At 39.9% G+C, this 17,669-nt stretch overlaps 1 protein-coding gene and 1 pseudogene across 1 annotated transcript; both read left to right on the forward strand.

Moving 5' to 3' along the window:
* Positions 1-754: 754 nt before the first annotated feature.
* LOC137353685 (ferritin heavy chain B-like) lies at positions 755-10,328 on the forward strand. The gene is made up of 6 exons (XM_068020045.1): positions 755-859; positions 1,954-2,100; positions 2,619-2,744; positions 8,678-8,824; positions 9,618-9,743; positions 10,182-10,328. Exons 1-6 carry the CDS (start codon positions 755-757, stop codon positions 10,326-10,328), a joined length of 798 nt encoding a protein of 265 aa, XP_067876146.1.
* A 2,169-nt stretch (positions 10,329-12,497) lies between these two features.
* On the forward strand, positions 12,498-14,467 carry LOC137353581 (ferritin heavy chain B-like; annotated as a pseudogene).
* Positions 14,468-17,669: the final 3,202 nt, after the last annotated feature.

The raw sequence follows: 17,669 nt of genomic DNA on the forward strand, positions 1-17,669 counted from the left end.
GTTTAATAATAAAATAATAATTTTGTTATTAAATAAACCTGGTTAGTCTATTTATACTGGGGTAAAATTAGAGTATATGATTGACCAAATCAGTAACTGGGTAAACATTTAAATACATGTTGTGACCTGTGGAGAAGTGGGATTAGAAAGAAATTGCACTCCTCCCACCTCGGTCCAAACAGAAAATACAGAGGAACAATTTTCTCTGGTGACATAGTCCAGGACAAGGGGTATAATCTTAAAATTAGAGCTAGACCATTCAGGGGTGATGTCAGAAGCATTTTTTCACAAAAAGTGAAATGAAAAGCCGGAACTGTCTCCCCCAAAATGTTGAGATCAATTAAATATTTCAAAAGTGAGATTTTTGTCAGGTTTGGGTATGAAGGAATATGGATCCAATGCAGGCAAAATGCATTTAGAGACAAATCATGATCTAATTGAATGGTGGAACAGGCTTGAGGGGCTGATTGGCCTCCTCCTGTTCCTATGTTCCAATCACAGTCTAATCATCCAAACCTGCCTGAATTCCACAGCTCTCATTGTCTCTGGGTCGAACCCCCACAGTCCGTCTACATTGTTAATTGGTGCCTGGATTCATGAGCGATTCCTGACTGGCTACCTGGAATTGTCAATCATCATTAATGATGTCATTCCCTGTTTGAATGCAGGCTGTCCCAGTAGCATAAATACAAGAGCTTGGGTAGGAAGCAGTTATATTGTTGTTTGAACTTAGCTTCTGTTAGTAGTAAAGATTATGATGGCCTCTCAAGTATGTCAGAACTACCACAAGGACTGTGAAGATGCTGTTAACAAGCAAATCAACATGGAGCTCTATTCCTCCTATGTTTATCTTTCCATGGTGTGTATTGCATTCTGGGGGTCCTATTTCAAAGTTAAGATTGGAATTTCAATGCATTTTGAGGAGCTGGAATTTTTCTGGGCCAATCAGTTGGGTTTATTATCTATCTCTGTAGTTCTCCCTGGTCTTAAATCAGTGAACACCCTTGAAACAGGGACTATGTTCCTTTTTCTGTAATTTGTCCAATTTTGAAAGTAACTCTAAGGTTCCATGAGGTTTCCAATTGAGGAATCATGTTGAAGATGTATAAACCTAGTCACATTTTCCCACTTAAATGATAATTTACTTTTAGTGACTATTTAGCAAACATTGTCTGACTAGTTCTGGCTAGTCTTTTCCCCCTTTGTTAATGAGTAAATCCTGTGGTGCTGTCCTTTTTGTAGGAGGGGTAATTATATTGCATGAAGCAGTAATCTACAGGTCTTTACTGAATGAAGAGAATAAAATCTCAATCACTTCAGTCTTCTTTGGGGGGAACAAAGGATGTCCTACTGTTTAGTATAATTTGAATGCTGAAATGTAACTTTGATCCAAATACTATTGTTGCTTTTAGTGATCTTGCAGGGAGGGGTGTTTCAACAATTTTGCATTTTACAGTATAAACTTGAAAAGCTAAGCCCCTTTTAATTGAAAGCAAATTCTTTTGAGGTGAAGGTGATTTATCTACCATGTAATTACTACCATTTCTCATAGTCATGAATGAGACTTGGGTAGTTGAGTAAATCCTGTAGTGTTAAGCTCTTTTGTCTGAGGAGTAGTGATATTACATGAAGCAGTAATCTAAAAATCTAATGCTACTGAATGCAACTTCTCTTCTATCACTTCATTGGGTGACAAAGGATGTCCTGCTGATAACTATAGTTTGAGTGCCTGAAATGCAACTTTGATCCAAACAGTATTAATGTTTTTTTTTTGTAATGTTACAGGGAGGGGCATTTCAACATATTTAACATTTTACAGCTGAAACTTTAATTGAAAGCAAATTCTTTTGAGATAAAGAATGGGTGATTTATTTACCAAACCATTTTTGACATGGCCATAAATGTGATTTGGGTCTGACCTCTCTCCCCTTCCCATTTTGTCTCTACCTGCAGTCCTATTACTTTGACCGGGATGATGTTGCCCTGCGTCACTTTGCTGAGTTCTTCAAGGAGCAGTCACATGAGGAATGGGAGCACGCTGAGAAACTGATGAAATTCCAGAATAAACGTGGAGGCCGAATCATCTTGGCAGACATCAAGGTTGGGATCTTATCTTCATGGAATCCATGATCTAACTTGGATACTTTCAGGCTATGTTCCTTATTCTAATGTCAGTACTCAACCTAGATATTAATGAGTAAAATTTCTAGTGTTGGTGAGTTGGTATGACTGACCTTTGTCTCCTATATTTATAAAATCAATAAATGGATTTTCAGAAGGAACAATGTCTGCTTTGTGAACTATTTCATGAAACATACAGTGCTTCACTATGTAACAGTCTTGAGAATGTGGGCCACAGCTGTAGATATCCCTTGGATGTAGTTGAGGATTATCAAGGAGAAAAAGAAAGTTTAGCGTAATTGGGATTAGAGCTTTGGCCAAAAATGGCAGTGCAGAGGCAATGAACTGATCCAGTGTCCTGTAATGGTCTGTCAACCCAGTGATTAAACCCTCATAGTATTGGGGTGCACAGATTGCCTTTGCTGCTAACATTGACCTTGAGCATAACATCCCTTGGACTTTGCACTCTCACTAACAGGACCACTATTTTGTTCCAGAAGCCAGAGCAGGATGAGTGGAGCAATGGCCTGGAGGCAATGCAGAGAGCTCTGCAGATGGAGAAGAATGTGAACCAGAGTCTGCTGGATCTGCACAAACTCTCCACTGGCATCACTGACCCTCATGTAAGTTGATATTGGAATGAGTTTTCAGATGGATTGAATGTGATAATTGGAATCTGCCTTTAACTCTGGTAGCATTCCATATGTTTTTGGGCCTTTTTTATAATAAAAAAAAAAGGCATTCACACTGTTTATCTGGATCACCAAACTGTTCACAAGGTACTTGGTTTCTCTGGCATCAATCTTTTGTAATCACTCCGTGTAATGGATTTGACTTACCATATTCTGGGTAAATTTTGGTCTTGTTTTCTGAATTTACTCACAGAATAGAATGACTTCCTTCTGTGCTGACCACTTGGCCTGCTGCCTGTGCTTGTTCTCTAGAGCAAGTCTTGCTCCCATGTACAGTACTTGGACCATTATCCTAGTGCAAATAAAAAATCTTATCGCATGAAGATTCTTGCATTTTTTAAAGCTAACTATACTTGCCTGTTTCTCATGTTCTAGTTGTGTGACTTCCTGGAGTCTCACTACTTGGATGAGCAAGTGAAGATGATCAAGAAGCTTGGAGATCACATCACCAACCTGAAGAGACTGGGAGCCCCTGACAATGGCATGGGAGAGTACCTGTTTGACAAACACACGCTGAGTTGATTAGCATTCTAGATTCATTAGTTCTGTAATATTGGTAGAAATAAAATGTGATCCATTTCTCCATTAGTATGTAATAGTCATTTCTTGCTGTATGTGGAAATAAAAGTATTTATGGACTGAATTTGTTTTTCTTTGTATAGATAAGTAACTCATTTCATTACTCTGATCACCAAGATACCTTGCTGTCTAATATCTAATTCCACTGAAACTTTACCATGCCTTTTTGAGTTTTGACCTCCTGCATCCAGCTTCTGCGAAGTGATTCAATGTCTGCTTAGGATAGTTTGCTCACATCTTCCAATTTTCAGTGAGAAACTTATAGGGAATGTCTGAAATATGCAAGTTTTTCTGCAAAAGTAGTTTCTTGCATCTGCAGCTGATATAATCATGCAGTTGTGTGACATAAGGAAGGGATGTTGAATTTGGTTTTGACCCCTGTTCTCATTGGAGCGAAGGGCAATGCAGAGAGATTTGATAGAGATGGGACCATGTTGACCAAGGAAGATCTAATCCTGTTAGCTGATAACACAAGTACTCACCAACGCAGCCTTGGGGGGTTTGGGCAAGTGATGTAGGAGTATCTGAGGAGAATTTTTTTTTTAATAGTATCAGTGGCAATGCCTTGGAACTTGCTGCTTATGCGAATGGTGGCAGTGTAGCCAATAAATGATTTCAAAAGGAAATTGGATGAGCATTTGGAGGAAAATACTCGTAGGTGCTAGAGTAGGGGAATGGGGCTGAATGTATTGTACTGATCACGGGAAACTCCATGGACTGAATAGCCTCCTGTGTCATAAATGACTGACACTTCATTGTAAAACCTTCACCATCTTAATCTACCTTTGACCAGGTTGTCATTTGGCCAACTATTACTTGCAACCCTATTCACCCAGGAGCTATATTTATGAATGTCTGGGATGAGTGAATGCAGAAATACTTGGGTCAGGTAGTTATGACCCCCTCTATTTCAGGTTAAAATCATCGCTTGCAAACAAGTCTCAAGTTCAGCTTTGCAGAAGCAACAACACAGGAATTCACAACTCTTAAATTCCTTGGGGCTAGACCTCCATGTTGCACTTAGACAGAGCAACAGCATTCTGTTTGAAGCTCTCCACTTTTCATTTCCCCAACATGTCAGTTGGTTTGTAAATTCGCTTTGGGCTGGCCAATCTTTTTCAACATATTGTGGTTAGCACTGTGAGAATACATTCATTCTAGACCCATCAAGCGCAGTGTCAATTCTCCAAGAGATGGATCCAATTGTGCTCAACACAAAATGAAGTTCCATTTGCAGACTCCTGCGATTATGTTGACAAACTCTGAATCTGAGAACAGATTCAATCGGATTCACTTCGAGAAAACTCAAAGTAGCCAACATCAAATACACCATTGACAGGATTCTACTGAAGAGATTAGGAAAAATGGAAGTACATGGAATTGCAGGAAACCTTTAGACATGGTCATGGAGTTGGTTGGGAGGTAGGAAACAGAGAATAGAGATAATGGGTATGAACTCCAATTGGCAGGATATGACTAGCCATCTCTCCCAGGGATCTGTACCTGGGCCTCAGTTTTTCATTATATTTATAAATGACATGAAGGAATCGAGCGCCATATATCCAAGTTTGCTAATGACACTAAGTTACTTAGGTGTTACAGTAGGTGGAGTAAATTGGAGCAGAAAATTGAAAAGCGACATTGATAGATTGTGAGTAGCCAAAACTGTGATCGATAAATTTCAATGTGAGATAGAGCGAGAACAGAGAGAGATAAATCAGAATATTTTCTAAATGGTGAGGAGCTAGGAACTGTGGAGGAGCAGAGAGAGTTAGGGGTCCGTGTACAGAAATTGCTAAAAGCTAGTGGAGTGGTATTTAAATGAATTAAAAAGTCGAATTGACTTCATCTCAAGGGTCTGGAATACAAAGGGGTGGAGGTTATGCTTTATTTGTATAAAGCTCTGGTTAGATCACATCTGGAGTACTGTGTTCAGCTTTGATATATTGACCTTGGTGGGAGTGCAGCACAGATTCACCAGAATGATACCAGGGATAAAAGGGTTAAATTACGAGGACAGTTTGCATTATCGACTCTTGTATTATACAAGTATAGAAGAGTAAAGAATTATTATAATTGATGTGTTTAACATGAGTACTAGATTTGATCAGGTGTTGTTATAACGGTGCTGCTACATTTCTTGTTGGTTTTTTTTGGTAGACTCATATTTTAGATTTATGGACATTGTTTTATTTTGGGAAAACTGAAAAGGATTCTATGGATTTTCTTGTCATTGTGGTCATTGAAAGGGCACTGAGAGGATTTGTGGTGAACAACCCTCACTGGCAGTCTCCAGTCTTCAGATAAATATCCCAGCAGGGGCTTTTTGACTTGGAGAAGATGTTTACAGAGAAGTGACAGGTCAAGATTTATAGGGGTCAGGAGGCTTGACTCTTGAGATATTGTTTTTGATTTTGCTTTGAACAGTGTGTTGGAGTGTGAACTGTTTTGAAGACAATTGGAGAAAACCAGCCAAGAGAGCAGTCACCATCAGCATCCTCTTCTATCTTTTTGAGAATTTCCTGTGAATTAAGTGTAAGAAATAGGGAAACTAATATTGCATGTCTCCTGAAAAGGCTGCCAGAAACCCTGATGGCGCATTTCACGTGGAAAACCTACCAAACTGATCTTCAATGTCGCCTGAAAAGATCTGTTCTAGAAAGATCCCAGTGGCAGCAGTCTACATGTATTTGGGACACGAAACCAAAAAAGGGACAACAGACATTTTTCGGTATCTTCTCTTTTTTCTTCAAGAATTAACAATATTTGGGCAAAGTATTCTTTTTTGCCTTTTTTGTAACAGAGCTCTAAAAAGAAAATCTCTTTTTCTGGTTATCCAGTGTGTGTGTGTATGTGTCTGTGTGAGGTAAAGACCTGCTACCCGACCCTAACACGACGGGACCTGACGTCATGTGTCGGGTACAGGTCGGGTCGGGTCGCTCATTTGGGTGCGGCTTTCAGGCACTTCAGGTAAGAAGTGTTAAAAGTAAAAAACCCAGCTGAGGTGGGAGTCCGAGACGTCAAAGAGGGAAACTCTAAGTCTGCGCAGTGAGCGAGTGAACGTCCCTATGACGTCATCACGCTCATGCTGCAGCTTCCTGCAGATTGGGAGTCGCAGGGTAGGTAAAAGGAACATTCCGGTAGTTGGGTTGGGCTCAGGTCGGTTTGGGCTGGGTCGGGGTCGGGCTTGGGTCAGGGCATGGGAAGAAAATGGAGGGACTCGGGCCGGATGGGGCTCGGGTCAGATGTGGTTCTGTTGGGTTTGCATCGGGTTTTTTTTCGTGACCTGAGCAGGCCTTTAGTGTGAGGGGCTAAGATAAAAGGGAACTTTCATATTTCAATCTGTGTGTTACTGGTTCAGTCTTGTTTTATAATTAACTGATAATTTTGTTGTTTATTAAAGAAACCTGGTTGGTGTATTTTATTTTGGGGTAAAAATAGAGTCTATGATCGACCGTATTGGTAACTGGGTAAACATTTAAATATATGTTGTGACCTGTGGAGAAGTGGAACTAGAAAAAACAATGCCCTCCTCCCACCTCTGTCAGAACAATATATAGAGAGAAACTATTTTCTCTGGTGGGGCAGTCCAGGACAGGGGCTATAATCTGAATATTAGAACTAGACCATTCAGGGGTGATGTTAGGAAACATTTCTTCACAAAAAGGGATATGGAAATCTGGAATTCTCTCCCCCAAAATGTTGACATCAATTAAACATTTCAAAACTAAAACTGTTAGATTTTTGTTAGGTACAGGTATGATGCAATATGGATCCAATGCAGGCAAATGTCCTTAAGTGACAAACCATGATCTAATTGAATGGTGGAACAGGCTTGAGGGGCTGATTGGCTTCCTCCTGTTCCTATGTTCCAATCACAGTATAATCATCCAAACCTGCCTGTATTCCACAGCTCTCATTGTCGCTGGGTCCAACCCCCACAGCCTGACGACATTGTTAACTGGTGCCTGGATTCAATAACTATTCCTGACTGGCTACCTGGAATTGTCAATCATCATTAATGATGTCATTCCCTGTTTGAATGCAGGCTGTCCCAACGGTACAAATACAAGAGCTTGTGCAGGAAACAGTTACATTGTTGTTTGAACTTAGCTTCTGTTAGTAGTAAAGATTATGATGGCATCTCAAGTGTGTCAGAACTACCACAAGGACTGTGGAGATGCTGTTAACAAGCAAATCAACCTGGAGCTCTATTCCTCCTATGTTTATCTTTCCATGGTGTGTATTGTTTTCTTGGCGTTCTGTTTCAAAGTTAAGACTGGGATTTCAATGTATTTTGAGTAGCTAGAATTTCTGTAGGTCTCACAGCTCCAGCGACCTGGGTTCAATTCTGGGTACTGCCTGTGTGGAGTTTGCAAGTTCTCCCTGTGTCTGCGTGGGTTTCCTCCGGGTGCTCTGGTTTCCTCCCATATGCCAAAGACTTGCTGGTTGATAGGTTAATTGGCCATTATAAATTGCTCCTAGTATAGGTAGGTGGTAGGGAAATATAGGGACAGGTGGAGATGTGGTAGGAATATGGGATTAGTGTATGATTTAGTATAAATGGGTGGTTGATGGTCAGCACAGACTCTGTAGGTCGAAGGGCCTGTTTCAGTGCTGTATTTCTAAACTAAAACTAAATATTAATTGGGTTTATAATGTATCTTTCTAGTTCTCCTAGACTTAAATCTGTGAATACCCTTGAAACAGGGACTCTATTCCTTGCTCTGTAATATTTATGTCCAATTTTGAAAGTAACTCCAGTTCTGTGTAGTTTCCAATAGAGGATTCACGATCATGTATAAACCTATTCAACTTGAATGGCAACAATGAAGTTTAGTGACTAGTTAGTGGAACACTGTCTGACTAGTTCTGGTCTGTCTTTCCCCCTTTGTAAATGAGTAAATCCTGTGGTGCTGAATTCTTTTGTTTGAGTAATGAATTTGCATGAAGCAGTAATTGAAAAGTCTCATTCAGTCCAATAAGACTTTTAGATCACTTGTCTCTTCATTGGTGGACGAAGGATGTCCTGCTGATAAATGTAGTTTAAATGCTGAAATGAAACTTGGATCCAAATAGTGTTACTGCTTTTAGTAATGTCACTGGGAGGAGCATTTCATCATGGTTAGTATTTTACAATATTAACTTGAAAAACCAAGCCCCTTAATTGAAGAAGATTCTTTTGAGATAAAGAATGGATGATTTACTAGGATGTTATTTTTAACGTGACCATGAATGATATTTGGGTCTGACCTCTCCCTTTCCATTTTTGCCTCTACCTGCAGTCCTATTACTTTGACCGGGATGATGTTGCCCTGCGTCACTTTGCTGAGTTCTTCAAGGAGCAGTCACATGAGGAACGGGAGCACGCTGAGAAACTGATGACATTCCAGAATAAACGTGGAGGCCGGATCATCTTGGAGGACATCAAGGTTAGATTTAATAAGCCGCTCCCTTCAACAGATTGGACTGCAGTTTCCATTCTATCGGATAAAAGCAAAATACTGCAGATGCTGGAAATCTGAAATAAAAACAAGAAATGCTGGAACCACTCAGCAGGTCTGGCAGCATCTGTGAAAAGAGAAGCAGAGTTAATGTTTTGGGTCGGTGACCCTCCTTCGGAAATCCGGAATGTTAACTCTGCTTCTCTTTCCACAGATGTTGCCAGACCTGCTGAGTGGTTCCAGCATTTCTTGTTTTTATTTCAGATTTCCAGCATCTGCAGTATTTTGCTTTCATCCTATGTTCCTTTATTCTAATAATGTCAGTACTCAATCTATCTAGAGTTTAATGAGTAAAATTTCTAGTGTTGGTGAGTTGGTATGACTGACCTTTGTCTCCTATATTTATAAAATCAATAAATGGATTTTCAGAAGGAACAACGTCTGCTTTGTCAACTATTGGCTGAAACATACAGTGCTTAACTAGGTAACAGTCTTGAGAATGTGGGCCACAGCTGTAGATGTCCCTTAAATGTAGTTGAGGATTATAAAGGAGAAAAAGAAAATTTTGCATATTTGGGGTAATTGGGATTGGAGCTTTGGCCAAAAATGGCAGTGAACTGATCCAGTGTCCTGTAATGGTCTGTCAACCCAGTGATTAAACCCCATCCCTCATAGTATTGGGGTGCACAGATTGTCTTTGTTACTGCTAACATTGTTGACCTTGAGCATAACATCCCTTGGACTTTGCACTCCCACTAAAAAGACTACTATTCTGTTCCAGAAGCCAGAGCAGGATGAGTGGAGCAATGGTCTGGAGGCAATGCAGAGAGCTCTGCAGATGGAGAAGGATGTGAACCAGAGTCTGCTGGATCTGCACAAACTCTCCACTGGCAACACTGACCCTCATGTAAGTTAATATTGGAATGAGTTTTCAGGTTTGAAGGTGATGATTAGAATCTACCCTTAACTCTGGTAGAATTCCATAAGTTTTTTTTTTGTCTTATTTAAAAAACCAAGACATCCACACTAGATCTTGATCACTGAACAGTTTGCAAGGTACTTGGTTTCTCTGGCATCAATCTTGACTTGACTCCCAGTTTAATGGAATTGATTTGCCACATGTGGGTAAATTTTGGCCTTGTCTGGCTAAATATATCCACAGAATCTGAATGATTTCCTTCTGTGCTGACCACTTGGCCCACTGCCTGTGCTTCTTTCTCCAGAGAAAGTCTCGCTCCCATGTGCAGTACTTGTGCTATTATCCCAGTGCAAATAAAAATCTTATCTAATGAAGATTCTTGCTTTTTTAAGCTAACTATACTCGCCTGTTTCTCTTATGTTCTAGTTGTGTGACTTCCTGGAGACCCATTACTTGGATGAGCAAGTGAAGATGATCAAGAAGCTTGGAGATCACATCACCAACCTGAAGAGACTGGGAGCTCCTGACAATGGCATGGGAGAGTACCTGTTTGACAAGCACACGCTGAGTTAATTAGGGTTCTGCAACAATTAGTTCCATACTTTCTGAATTCTTTTTGATTGCCAGTTTTCTCATCTCTTGCTGTATATAGAAATAAAAGTATTTATCATGGATCTGATCTTTGTATTATTCAATAGCTGACTTGATTATTCAGATCATTATGCCTAGTTATATACTGATTCCATTTAAACCTTTCCCTGGCCAGCCTCCCAAACTTGGTTCAATGCCTTCTGAGGATAACTTACTCACATCTCCCAATTTTCATCGAGAAGCTTGGAGAGGATATCTGAAATATGCAGTTTCTGCTACAGAAGTGTTCTTGCTGCTGTAGGTGAGGTAGCATGAACTTGTGGAATATGGGGAAAGGATACCCAATTTCTACCTGCATATGACCTTTTTGTCCACTTATTATAGACAAGAATTAACCACCTTTAATCTGCCATTTGATTAACTAATATCTGTACCCCTAATTCACCTAAAGGGTATGTTTACCAATGTCTAGCCTCAGTACAGGGAGATGCTTGGGTGAGGTAGTAGGAGACCCCTACGAGTTGACCTCATAAATCTTCCCTCAATAGTCTTGCACGTTGCAGAAAGTGCACTGTGACTTTACAGGTCTTAAATTCCATGGGGATTGTGCTCCATCTCTCCAGCGTTATGTGGAGCAACAATGGTCACTTTAAAGCTTCTCCATTTTCTATTTCCCTAATTTGCTGGTTAGGTTGCAGAGTCAGTGTGGATTACTTTCCATCTATTGTGGTCAAGATTGGTATCCCTGGCTTGGTCTAGACCCACCTGGAATACATCAATTTTCCAAGCCATCTTAATTTGGACCCAACTGTGCAAAATGGAATTTCCATTAACAAACTCATACAATTACATTATTAATTACTGACTCTGAACAGATTCAGTTTGAGGAACGCCAATATCAAATACATCATTGACAAGGTTCAACACAAGAGGTAAGGAAAAATGGAAGCCTGTGCAATTGGAGGAAATCTTTCACTATGGGTGGAGATTTGGTTTTTGAGGTGGGAGACAGAGAGTAGGGATAATGGGTATGTACTCCAAACTATGGCTCGTCATCCTTTCCTGGGATCTATACTGTGGCTTCAGCTTTTCATTATATTTATAAATGATATCGATGAAGGAATAGAGTGCAGGATATGCAGGTTTTCTGATGCCATTATGTTGGGTGGCACAGTTAGTGTAAACTGGAGCAGGAATTTGCAAAGGGACACTGATAGAGTAAGTGAGTGTGAAAAATTATGAATGATGGAGTTTAATGTGAAGTTAAGGTTCCATGGACAGAAATTAATCAAAACCAGTGGAGAGATACAAACAAAATTGAAAAAACAAAATCAATGTTCATCTCTCACGAGGGCTGAAAATCAAAGTGGTGGAGGTTATGTTACAGTTGTATAAAGCTCAGGGTTAACCACATCTGAAGTACTGTGTTCATTTTGATCTGTTGGCCTTGGTGGGGGAACAGCACCAATTCACCAGAATGATACTCAGGCTAAATGATAAGGTCACTTTGCACTGACTGGTATGTATTCCTTCGTGTATTGAAGATTAAGTGATGATTATAATTGAGCTGTTGAAGATAATTAATGGGTTTAATAACGTAGATAGAGAGAAACTATTTTCTCTGGGACAGGGCTTCATCTTCAGATTAGGCAATTCAGGGATGATATTGGAAAGCATTTCTTCACAACATGGGAAAATAGAAATCTGGAACTCTCTTCCCCAAAATGGATCAAGTCAACATTCAAAATTGATGTTAGGTTTTTGTGAGTTAAGGTCATGAAATCATGAACCAAGGCAGGGAAATGGCATTAAGACACAGAGCAGCCATGATCTAATTGAATGGTGGAACAGACTTGAATTGGCCTCCTCCTGTTCCTTTGTTCCAATCACAGAATAATCTTGTAAACCAACCTGCATTCCACATCCCTGATTGGCTCTGGGTATCTCACCCCACCCACTGCTCCTTAATTGGTGTCTGGAGACATGAACGATTCCTGACTGGCGATCGGGGATTGTCAATCATCATTGGTGATGTCATTCCCTGTTTGACTGCAGGCTGATCCAGTTGCATAAATACAAGAGCTTGTGAGGGAAGTGGTTAGATTGCTGTTGTTGTGTTTGATTTAACTTCTGTCAATATTAGAAGTGAAGATGGTTTCCCAAGTGTGACAGAACTACCACAAGGACTGTGAGGATGCTGTTAACAAGAAGATTAACCTGGAGCTCTATTCCTCCTATGTTTACCTGTCCATGGTGAGTTTTGTATGTTTTGGGGTCCTAATTCAAAATTCAGGCTGTGACTTCATTGTATGCTGTTGTTTAGTGAATTGGCTTTTGGATGTATCTCAATAGCTCTCCCTAGACTTAATCCAGTGGATTATATTTAATAGTAATTCTGTAGAAGGTCTCATTAACAGACTGCTCCTGGCTCTGTAGTTGTCTTATTCAGAGATATTTTATACCTGAAACCAGCTCCATGGTTCCATGAAGCTTGTAATTGAGGATTCATCTTGAAGTATTAACTTGGTCAAATTTGTAACTTGGATGACAACAATTAACTTTAATTGGGTGACTCGTGAGTGAAATATGGACTGGCTTTCTCTTTTTACTAATTGAGTGAAATTCTTTGAATCCTCTGTCACGGAACCTGGATCTTGGTACTTGATTGTGCCAAAATGTTAAACTGCTGAATCTGGAAGGTTTTACTTTTTTTTAATTTAAATCCCTGAATTGGGGAAAGGGATTGGTGAAGGGGGGTGGGGGGGGGAGGGAAGAATGTCCCACTGAAATTTGAGCTTTCAACCTGCACTTGGACCTCTAATAGATTCCACCAAAAAATATCATGGATCCCTCTTGTCTAATTTTAGCCACTTGCCTTGTTTCTACTTCATGAGGAGGGACTTTCAACCTTTTCAGAAAAGATTAATGAAGCCAATTGTGCTTTGTGTAAGAATCATACTTTCTCCCTTAAACTGTAAATGCTTTCAAAAGCAAGGTATTGAAGTCATGAATGGGTATTTCATCTACTATGATACAGCCACCATTTTTGATGTGACCATGGAGGGAATTTTGGATGTGACCTGGCTTTCTTCAATTTTTTTTTTTTGTCTCTACCTGCAGTCCTATTACTTTGATTGGGATGATGTTGCCCTGTGTCACTTTGCTGAGTTCTTCAAGGAGCAGTCACATGAGGAACGGGAGCACGCTGAGAAACTGCTGAAATTCCAGAATAAACGTGGAGGCCGAATCATCTTGGAGGACATCAAGGTTGGATTCAATGAATGAGTGACCTCCTGTCTGGATCCCTGTAAATTGATGCTTTAGAAAGTATTTGAAAGAATTGATTCCATGGTTTAATGCAGTAATTGTATACATTTGTGACCCACTAGTTGCTTTTCCCCATTGTTCACCTTCTACTTTCTCATGTGTTTTTGTTTTAATCCATTGTAAGTGAACTGTCTGACTTTCCTCTTCAGAAGCCAGAGCAGGATGAGTGGAGCAATGGTCTGGAGGCAATGCAGAGAGCTCTGCAGATGGAGAAGGATGTGAACCAGAGTCTGCTGGATCTGCACAAACTCTCCACTGGCAACACTGACCCTCATGTAAGTTCCTAACATTGCAATTTTTCATGCATTGGTGATATTGGAATCTGCCCTGCACTCTACATTGGTAAACTTCTGTGTCAGTTTGTTTTTCATTTTTAGATTTTTGTTTTTGGGCCAAGAAGCCATCTACGCTGTAGACCTGGATCATTAAACTGTTCCCAAGGCACTGTGTATCTGCAGCATCAAAATGTTTCTTGTGCAGTCCATTCCCTGTTTTATTAAAATTGGTTTGCCATTTTTGGGTAATTCTGCTCTTGTCTAGTTAAATGTGCCCATGTCACACTGTCCCAATTCCAAACCGGTGTAATTTCCCTTCTGGAGAAGATCCTCATTAAACACCTGTTTGGCATTTTCTATTTCATGTTCTAGTTGTGTGACTTCCTGGAGACTCTCTACTTGGAGGAGCAAGTGAAGATGATCAAGAAGCTAAGAGATCACATCACCAACCTGAAGAGACTGGGAGCCCCTGACAATGTCATGGGAGAGTACCTGTTTGACAAGCTCACCCTGAGTTGATTAGCATTATAGAACCATAGTTCTGTAATATTGGGAGAAATAAAATGTGATCCATTTCTGGTTATTATGTAGTTTTCTCATTTCTTGCTGTATGTGGAAATAAAAGTATTTATCATGGAGTGGTCTTTTGTTTTTCTTTGTATAGATAAGTAACTCATTTCATTATTCAGATTACCAAGATACCTAGCTGTCTAATATCTGGTTCCACTGCAACTTTACCATGCCTTTTGAGTTTTGCCCTCCTACATCCAGTTTCTGAGAACTGATTTCAATGTCTGCTTAGGATAGTTTGTTCACATCTTCCAATTTCACTGAAAAACCTGTCGGGAATATCTGAAATATGCAATTTTTATCACAAAGGCAGTTTCTTACATCTGCAGCTGAAATATTGTGCAACATGAGAAAGGGATGCTGAATTTTGTTTTGACCCCCTGTTCTCATTGGAGCACAAGGCAATGCAGAGAGATTTGATAGAGATGTGAAGATGCTGACAGGGGAACAAAGGAAGATCTATTCCTGTTAACTGATAGTACAAGTACTTGGGACACACACGTAGGGGGTTTGGGCAAGAGATGAAGGAATAGCTGAGGTGAAACTTTTTTTTTTTTAATGACCTGGAACATCCTGCAGCGAAAGCAAAAAATGACATCAAAAAGAAATTGGGTGAGCAGGTGGAGGCAAAAAAACTTGTAGGTGCGAGAGTAGGAGAATGGGACTGAATGCAGTGTACTGGTAACCAGAGACTCCGTGGACCGAATGGCCTCTTGTGTCATAAATGACTGACATTATTCATTGTAAAATATTCACCATCTTAATCTGCCTCGTGGCCAGGTTGTCATTTGTTCAACCATTACTTGCACCCCAATTCACCAGGAGCCATACTTACGAATGTCTGGGATGAGTGAGTGCAGAAATACTTGGGTCAGGTAGTTATAACACTCTATGTCAGGTTATAATTTTCCCTCGTAATCAAGTCTCAATAGACTTCAGTTTTGCAGAAGCAACAACACAGGACTTTACAACTCCTAAATTCCCTGGGGCTTGACCTCCATGTTGCACTTAGACGGAGCAACAGAGTTCTGTTCGAAGCTCTCCACTTTTCATTTCCCCAACATGTCAGTTGGTTTGCAGATGTGCTGTGGAATGTTTCGGGCTGGACAATCTCTTTCAATATATTGTGGTTAGCATTGTTAGAATAGATTCATTCTACACCCATCAAACGCAGTGTCAATTCTCCAAGAGATGGATCTAATTGTGTTCAACACAAAATGAAGTTCCATTTGCAGACTGCTGCAATTATGTTGACAAACTCTGAATCTGAGAACAGATTCCATCAGGTTCACTTTGAGAAAACTCCAAGAAGCCAACATCAAATACATCATTGACAAGATTCTACTCAAGAGATTAGGAAAAACGGAAGCACGTGGAATTGCAGGAAACCTTTAAACATGGTTGTGGAGTTGGTTGGGAGGTAGGAAACCGAGAGTAGAGATAATGGGTATGTACTCCAATTGGCAGGATACGACGAGTCATCTCTCCCAGGGATCTGTACCTGGGCCTCAGTTTTTCATTACATTTTTAAATGACATGAAGGAATCGAGAGCCATATATCCAAGTTTGCTAATGACACTAAGTTAGGTGTTACAGTAGGTAGAGTAATTTGGAGCAGAAAATTGAAAAGGGATGTTGATAGATTAGGTGAGTAGCCAAAACTATGATAGATGAATTTCAATGTCAGATAGAGCGAGGACAGAGAGACATAAATCAGAATATTTTCCAAATGGTGAGGAGCTAGGAACTGTGGAGGAGCAGAGAGAGTTAGGGGTCCGTGTACAGAAATTACTAAAAGCTAGTGGACTAGTACATAAATGAATTAAAATGTCTAATAGACTGTTAGTCTTCATCTCAAGGAGTCTGTAAAACATAGGGTGGATGCTTTGCTATATTTGTATAAAGCCCTGGTTAGATCACATCTGGAGTACTGTGTTCAGCTTTGATATATTGACCTTGGTGGGAGTGCAGCACAGATTCACCAGAATGATACCAGGGATAAAAGGGTTAAATTACGAGGACAGTTTGCATTAATGACTTTTGTATTTTTCAAGTATAGAAGAGGAAAGAATTATTATAATTGATATGTTGAACATGAATAATAGATATGATAAGGTATCGTTGTGACGGTGTTGCTATATTTCTTGTTGGTTTTTGTTGAGGACTCATATTTTACAATTATGGACATTGTTTTATTTTGGGAAAATTGAAAAGGATTGTATGGATTTTTTTTTCACTGGGGTCCTTGAAAGGGCACTGAGAGGACTTATTGTAAACAACACTCACTGGAAGTTACCTGTCTTCAGATAAATATCAGCAGGGGCTTTTTGACTTGGAGAAGATATTTACAGAGAAGTGACAGGTCAAAATGTACAGGGGTCAGGAGGCTTGACTCTTGAGATATTGTTTTTGGTTTTGCTTTGAACTGTGTATTGGGGTATAAACTGTTTCAAGGCAATTGGAGAAAACCAGCCAAGAGAGCAGTCACCATCAGCATCCTCTTCCATCTTTTTGAGAACTTCCTGTGAATTAAGTGTAAGAAATAGAGAAACTGATGCTGCATGTCTCCTGAAAAGGCTGCCAGAAACCCCTGATGGTGCATCTCACCTGGAAAACCAGCCAAACTGATCTTCAATGTCGCCTGAAAAGAACTATTCTGGAAAGATCCCAGTGGCAGCCGCATAAGGGTATTTGGGACACCAAACAAAAAAAGGGACACCTGACATCTTTCCATATCTTCTCTTTTATCTGCAAGAATTAGCAAGTATCAGGCCAAAGTATTCCTTTTTGTCTTGTTTTTATAACAGAGTTCTAAAAAGAAAATCTTTTTTTTCTGGTTCTCCAGTGTGTGTGTGTATGTTTGTGTGAGGGGCTAGGGTAAAAGGGAACTTTCATTTTTCAATCGGTGTGTTATTGCTTTGCTTTGTTACTGGTTAATTCTTGTTTTATAATAAATTGATAATTTTGTTATTAAATAAACCTGGTTAGTCTATTTATACTGGGGTAAAAATAGAGTATATGATTGACCAAATCAGTAACTGGGTAAACATTTAAATACATGTTGTGACCTGTGGAGAAGCGGGATTAGAAAAAAATTGCACTCCTCCCACCTCGGTCCAAACAGAAAATACAGAGGAACAATTTTCTCTGG

The sequence above is a fragment of the Heterodontus francisci genome, chromosome 41 (genome assembly GCF_036365525.1).
Source record: "Heterodontus francisci isolate sHetFra1 chromosome 41, sHetFra1.hap1, whole genome shotgun sequence".
Taxonomy (NCBI): domain Eukaryota; kingdom Metazoa; phylum Chordata; class Chondrichthyes; order Heterodontiformes; family Heterodontidae; genus Heterodontus; species Heterodontus francisci.